The 7,357-nt window shown below is 29.4% G+C and overlaps 1 protein-coding gene across 2 annotated transcripts in view; it reads left to right on the top strand.

The window, feature by feature from the left end:
• The first annotated feature begins 1,993 nt into the window (after positions 1-1,993).
• LOC106691190 (E3 ubiquitin-protein ligase LRSAM1) overlaps positions 1,994-7,357 on the top strand; it is a 17,811-nt gene continuing 12,447 nt past the window's right edge. The window contains exons 1-7 of one of the 2 annotated variants that reach the window (XM_014436882.3): positions 1,994-2,199; positions 2,282-2,395; positions 2,474-2,602; positions 3,023-3,323; positions 4,261-4,364; positions 4,676-4,705; positions 6,816-6,917. In XM_014436882.3, the coding sequence (XP_014292368.1) occupies positions 2,137-2,199; positions 2,282-2,395; positions 2,474-2,602; positions 3,023-3,323; positions 4,261-4,364; positions 4,676-4,705; positions 6,816-6,917 (843 nt within the window). In that variant the 5' untranslated portion in view covers positions 1,994-2,136. The remainder of the gene's footprint in view (positions 2,200-2,281; positions 2,396-2,473; positions 2,603-3,022; positions 3,324-4,260; positions 4,365-4,675; positions 4,706-6,815; positions 6,918-7,357) is intronic. The other variant, XM_014436883.3, reaches the window with a different exon arrangement.

The raw sequence follows: 7,357 nt of genomic DNA, 5'->3' as shown, positions 1-7,357 counted from the left end.
TATTTTATTTATTTATTTTTCATACAGATAGTTTGATTATGTTCATCTTGTCTATTTTTTTGTTTGTATATATTTTAAGAGAGTTTTTTTTTTATTTTATTTTTTTTATTTTAGTATGTATGAGATCATTCATCACTATTACATATTGCCCACAACTGTGTGGCAGATTGTAATATCTATCAATAAATAAATCTATCAGTTCTAAACACTGGTTACTTTTACGCTTGTCACCTGGTAGATCATGAGACGGCCCTTCCGTAAAAGTAATATTATCCTTTATCATAGGATAAGCTAAAAAGATAGGCTCTGGGGGCACATTAGAGTTGGAGTTGGTGCCATCCGAATTGCCATACCTGCATGCTATAGTTGGACAGTTAAGTTAGGTTGTTAAGTTAGATCAGGCAGTTGTTAGATTGTCGCTGATATTCGTTTTTTTTTTTTTTGTTTTTTTTTAGATAACTGTTAATTTTCTGTAACTTTTTTACTAAAAACATTCTTATTTTTACCGTATTAGGAAGTGCTAAGGGCGATCGTTTGAGTTGACAGATTCAACAATTAATGGAATTTACATTAGTTTTTCATAAGCTGTGCACACAGCTCGCACTTCTTTTAGTTCATTCACCATCCTCAGGAGAAGTGGGTGGACCCAACTACTTCTTTTCCCCCGTACACAAAGGCCTTGAAGTAGACCAAATAATAGACAGTACGACATGCTACCCGACATTTAAGACACACAGGATCGATGTATTTATCATAAGTGACAAGCTCGGAAACCCCTGCACTCCTTGAAGAGCTATGAGACCCAATTGTCCGGGACGACTCTAGAGAAATACTTCCTTAGAGTAGCAACTTTTGGGATCGTCACCCATCACCATTCTTCTAATATTGTTTACCGGAGGATCCTCTTCCATTTGCTTGGGTCTTCACCGATCCTCACTCGGAGATCCTCTGGTAGATCCGCCAGACCTTTCCTCTTCACCTGGTGTCGGTAATAGTCTTGTAATAGTATTTCTGGTATGTGATCCCCTAAATGCGCCCCTAATACCAGTCCAATAAGAGCTAGTTCTCCAAGCCCACTTGTAGTCTAGGCGAGGCGTCACGTTGAATTTCTTTCAAGCCTTATACCAATGTATGTGACAACCACACTGGGATGTAATATTTCCGTTCCTATTAAAAATATAAGTCTTTTCAGCGTCCATTTTCAACTTCATCCTCTCAGAACATGCACCAACCAGGCTTATCTTTCAATTTACCTCTGCTGTTTGAGGCCACCAATATGGCCAGGTCAACTTAGTAATCCAAGTCAGGGAACCACTCTTCTTCAAGTGTTCCCAACAATAAGTCAAAGACCAATTTCCACCGACAAAGACCCAGGACAGAGATCTGTGGACAACCCCTTTCCACAGTATCTTCTAATTTATGGAAGTTTCCTCGTATCTTCAATGTCTTACTCTCGAAGTAGCCTTCAAGAGGTGGTACAAGTTGCTGGGAGCCTCATACTTTTCTAACTGCTGGAGAACGCTCGTCCACAAAAAGCTATCGTAGGCGGATGATAACATTATTTCTCCGCTCTCTCTTTAATGTCACGGCGCACTCTCAGCAAGGAATGCGTTCTATTTCTTATTCCTACCTACCTTATAATTCTGGCAACACAGAGAACATAAATGAACTCGAAATATTGAGATCTTCTGAGAGTACGTATTAACCACTATCGATAACATTTTTAAATAAATAAAATTTACTTAGCCTTTTTTCGTAAAATAGTATATTAAAAAATTATGTTTTACACAGATTAGTCTGTATTTATATTTTTCCCAAGATAGTTAATCGTTTTTAACAAACAATCCCTGTGTTCAATTGTTCACAAAACCAACTGGATAGAAATATTTTGGTGATAGGAAACTGTTATAAGAAAACAAACTGTCAGTTGGTTAGAATGGTTTAGTTATTTTTTGTTTAGAAACATGGGGTATTACAGACGTCTTTCACTAAATTATAAAGATCTACCTCTTTGGTCAATTTTTTTTTATGTATCAGATAAAATCCTTAGTGATGGGGTTTACCCCATGGAGTGATAATGATGGAGAGTTATTGTTTTAATGATAAAATGTGAATGCAGCAGTGTCATTTTAAATTATGCCTTTTTCTAAAAAAGATAAGGTTGATTATAAAGCTAGGTTGGAATATAAGCTTTATTTAGTCAGTAATATATTCTTTAAATAATTTTTTGGTTTTATTATTTTCGTTAATTTTTTTATTTTTATATTAATAATAATTTAAGGCTCGAGAAGACCCTGATGTAGTATTTGATATTTCTGACTGTGATTTAAAAAATGTGCCTAAAGGAATCTATTCGATCTGTAAAGTACTCAGAAAAGAAAGTTTAATTTTGAAGGTTTTACATTTTTATTTTCTATTTACTTGTTTATATATTTCTTCAACTACCTTATGTGTGTATATTTTTTTCATTTAGAACAATAACTTGACTTCTTTATCTGGAGGAGGTAATTTGGGAGAATTGAGCTTGCTTAAAATTCTAGATATTCGGTCAAATAATTTGTCCTTTCTCCCAGAAAGCATAGCTTTCCTTGAAAACTTGAAGGTTTGCAATTTTTTTAAAAATATTTCTTTTATACATTATATGTGAAATATGAGCAAATTGAAATATTTGAATGCTGATTATTATTAACTTGGTGGTGGACATGTACTCATTTCTACCCAGTATGAAAATGGCCAATCATTATTGTCAGTCATAACCTGATTCCATAAAGAAATTCGTATTTATACCAGTTTTTAACTGAAATGGATTCTTTGGTGTTTATTTATCCCTTTTGAACAAGTGGAAACCGACAGCTGTGATCCAATTAAAGCAGAAATAATAATAGTGTCGGTTGTAGCACACAGCTATAGAACATTGCTCATAAGTGAGTACACGCCCTCTTACCTTTTGTCATGACACTTGTGTACTGCAACCATTCTTCCTGATCTAGTATTGTTCCAGTTTTTATTTTTATGATTTCAGGAGTTGTATTTAAACAATAATCTTATCAAGTATTTACCTGAAGGTATTGTCAGGCTTAAAAACCTCAGGATTTTAAGTGTGCCTTTCAATAAGATTAAGCGTTTGCCACCAAATATTGAAGAACTTAATGTTTTGGAAGAATTATATCTTCAAGGAAATCCAGCTCTATGTATCCTACCCAATACTTTATCACTCTGTTCACATTTATCAAAACTTGTTCTTGACATTGGTCGATACACACATCCACCTGATGATGTAGTACACCAAGGGACTACAGCAATTCTAACTTTTCTTGGTACCAGTAAGTATGATAGCAGTAAACATATATTTAACTTTAAAATGTTATAGGTTTAGCAGCTGGGTACATCTATTCATTTCGATTTTGGTTATAACTCATTAATTTCTAAAATGAGAGGTTGGATTTTCTTTTCCATTCTATATTAAAAAAAAAACACTTTTTAGTACCATATACCTAATGATTATAGAGGTTTTGGGTGTAATATTAATAACTTATGAGAAATACTACTATTTTTTTTAAATATACAAAATTATTACTCCTTGAAAAGGTGCAAATCACTTTTAAGTTCTGAAATTCAAAGTAGAATAATGAATGGTGAAACCAATAGAGCACCCAGAAATCATAATTTAAGTGATAATATTTCCATTATCGAAATGGCCAAATATATAATTGGGCTATATAATTAACGAATTCTTGAAAAGCTAATCAACACTTGATTAAGGTAAAGATTGAGAAGCAGGTGGAAAGATATTGTTTGTTCTGATCTTGCAGATTTGGGGTTTGGTGGTATCAGTGCCAAACCTTTATGTTCTCTAAGATTATTATTTTTAATATTTTTTTAAAATTATATTATTATCCTAATATTTCATTTCGTTTATTAATTTTATTTATATTTAAAGAAGAGAGGATCACATTTAGATTAAGCACCAATAATAAGATTCAAACACCAACTTCCACGTATTTGCCAAAAAAAAAGTTTCATACATGTGTTATGCATTAATAAATTATTGATCAGATAGCTTATTGAAAAACAAATGTTTTAAGTTTAATAGGGCAAGAGTTGGTTAAATAAGCATTCTGCCAGTCTCACTAATTACTTTCAGTAATTAATTAGAGAGAATGTTACTGAGTATTTGATGTTCTTTTTTTCTATTTGCAAATATCTGCATTCATCTGTGAAATAATGTATAAGATTCAAATCGAATTGTCTTGATTTCAGAAATTGGATATGAATATAAAGGAGTTCAATTTCCTTTGTCTAATGATATGCTGGAAAGAAAAGATTCTGTTAAAAGCAATGTAACATTTGATCAGCAGCTCCAGGTTTAAAAAAAAAACAATTAATTTCTCTTTAATGTTGCTATTGATCTGACAATTTTTGAAAGTAGTTGTTTTTTTATTTTAGATATATGTTCACTGTTTATTTAGTAATAGTATAAATCTTATTATTTTTTATTTTTATTCAACTAATGCACCTTTTATTGCTTTCTCTGTTGTAGTAATGGTCGCATATATTGTATATTATTTGTTTCACTAGGCTTCTTAAATTCGCTTTTTTTATTTTGTTTTTAGTTTCTGTTTTAATAATTTTATTTTTTTAGAGAACACTTAATTTATTTTATGGTCATTTTTAGGCGAAGCTCGCTGAGTTGGAGAAAAAGAAGGCATGTTTTCTTTTCATTTTCTTTTTTTTCTTTAATTTTTTTATTTTCCATGACTCCCATCTTTGCATGATTTCTGCTTGTCTAATATTGAATTTTAATTTGTTTTAATGTCGTATCTTATATTTTATGAAAGAGAAATAATAATTATATGAAATATGAGAAATAATAATTATGCAAAAACAATAATTTATTTGCTAAAATATTTAGTTAAGCTTTATTAAAAGATAATTAATCCATTTTATTAATGAAAATTAAAAATATTGTAAATTTAAATTACCATAATATTTAATATTATTGATGATATAAATATTAATGAATTTTGATTGGAAGTTCAAGTTTATGTAGTACTGAGTCATGTCCCAATTTTACTATTATCTTGCCTGAAAATTTATTGATATCTTAATTAATGACTATGATGTTGAATCTAGAATAAATAAACATATGGTCTAACTATATTCATCTGCTAAATTGAAACCAGTACGCATTGGTTGGCAGTAAGGAATAGAAAAATTACTTTTAAATACTTATTCAGAATTTAGTTGTATTTTAGGTACTAGTATATCAGCATTTTTAACTTTTATATTAAAAAAATGATATTTTACTAATCTTACTTCCAACATTTATCCAATTTCTGACTCTACCACAAAGAACACCATGTGGCTTACTTTTGACTCATGTCACCCTTTCTAAATTGTTTTCACTGAGCTTACACTTGTTCAACTTTTATATAAATTGAATCTTCCCCCACATATATTGATTCCCTAAATAGAAATTGTGACATTTATTTTTTATGATTAAGTGGAATAGCATAGATTGCTAGACTTGATTCAGCCATTGTATAAATTAAAAAATCACTTTGACTTTTTATTAAACTATTGTATACATAAACTGGCTACATTACTGACTGCTGGGTTGTTTGCAGATATTTTTAAGGCTTTGTGGTTGGAATCCTTTGATTCTATTTTAGCTTTAGCTCTTTTATATTAAAAATCTACACCAAAAGGACTTAAAAATATTTGATAAACATAGTTGCTTTTGTGTACAGAAAAGTAAATTCAAAATACTTTTATAAATCAAAAGAGAAAAATACTAAGACCTGGTTCCTAAATATAGATTTGTTTATATATTATTAAATATTAAATATTAAAAAAAACTTAATTAAACTAAGTAAAAGCCAACCCATTGTTTTTTGTTATGACAAAATTACTAATTATTTTTAAAGCCTTAGATTTATCTTTTTAAAATATTAAAAGAACATCATAATAATTTAATAACATTATAATCTACTGAATCATAAACAATATAAAACATTCTTGCTAATGGCTGTTGGAGGTTCGTGGATAGTCCATCACTTACCATCCCATGTTCTGCTAGTGATTCCAAAAATAATATTTATTATATTTTGTTTTACTTTATTTTTTGTTTCCCTGTTTTATATTAGTGCCTCCAACTATAAAATATAATGATTCTCCTCTCTAAAAATTGTATCTTTCATCTGCAATTTAGAATACTCTTAATGTGCAGATATGTTCAAAATAAAAACATCCCTATTTCTGCTATGTAATATAAGCTTTTTCAAACATGCATGATATTTAGTAGTTGGAATCATCCATACTTTACCATCGTGGGATGATAAAGTAATACCTGTTGCTGAAAAATAAATTTAACTTACAACTATGGTTATCTAAATTATACCAATAACGACTTCTGTTACTTATTTTTCATAATGGTTGGCTTGATGAATACTATTAGCGAAATCCATTGGATAGAACAAGTGTTTAAGGTTAAAATAACTTAGAAATTTACATATAAATAACTTTAATTAATAAAACCTCTATCTTAAATATATTTGCTTTGTTACCTGCTATGTAGTTGGCATGAATTAACACTAATTACCTAAATAAAACATTCTAATTTCGTGCAAGGATATTTTCTGATGAAAAGTTGGAATAGGATAATAGATCTGAAAATGTGATTTACTCCATGTTAAAAAAACTTGACAGAATGAAGTTGGGAGATTTATGGGCTTTATGGATATTTTTTATCACAATATGTTAAATAAAGATATTTAAGTATCTTCATTTTTAATACATATTGATACTTTATTTAGGAAATAAAACAAAAGGAATGCTTGGCACTGGAAAAAGATTTAGCTGAACAAAAAAATAAAGAACTGCAATTACAGAATGAATTAAAAAAGGACAAAAACAAGGTTTGTAATCAATAACCTGTGTAAAAATAATGTTTTGTTTTTTTAATTCAGTATTTTCTTTCTTTTTTTTAATGATGGCCCAAATAGAGTTATGAGAAATATTTTACTTTTAGTCTATGAAATCTATTTTTTCTAACAATCAAATAAATAAAATTAAAATAAATAAACTTGGTGTTACTGTTTTGTAATTATATTTAAATTAATTTTTTGGCTTATTTGTTTTCTTTCAACAGAATATTTAGCTGTTTCTATGAATTCGATTAAACCATTACACTTCTTTTACGATAATATTGATTTCTTTTGAATATGTTTTAGAAATTTTGATAAATCATATACTTCTACCTATATCCTTCCTACTTCTAGGCAGGATGCATCGTGGATATATTTCTCAAGAGCGCTTTTTGAAGTGAATCTTTTCATGATCAGACAAAAAAATCTTA

Source organism: Halyomorpha halys, unplaced genomic scaffold (genome assembly GCF_000696795.3).
Source record: "Halyomorpha halys isolate HHAL.00 unplaced genomic scaffold, Hhal_1.1 Scaffold2137.1, whole genome shotgun sequence".
NCBI classification, from domain to species: Eukaryota; Metazoa; Arthropoda; class Insecta; order Hemiptera; family Pentatomidae; genus Halyomorpha; species Halyomorpha halys.
This window is presented reverse-complemented; position numbering and strand designations above follow the sequence as displayed.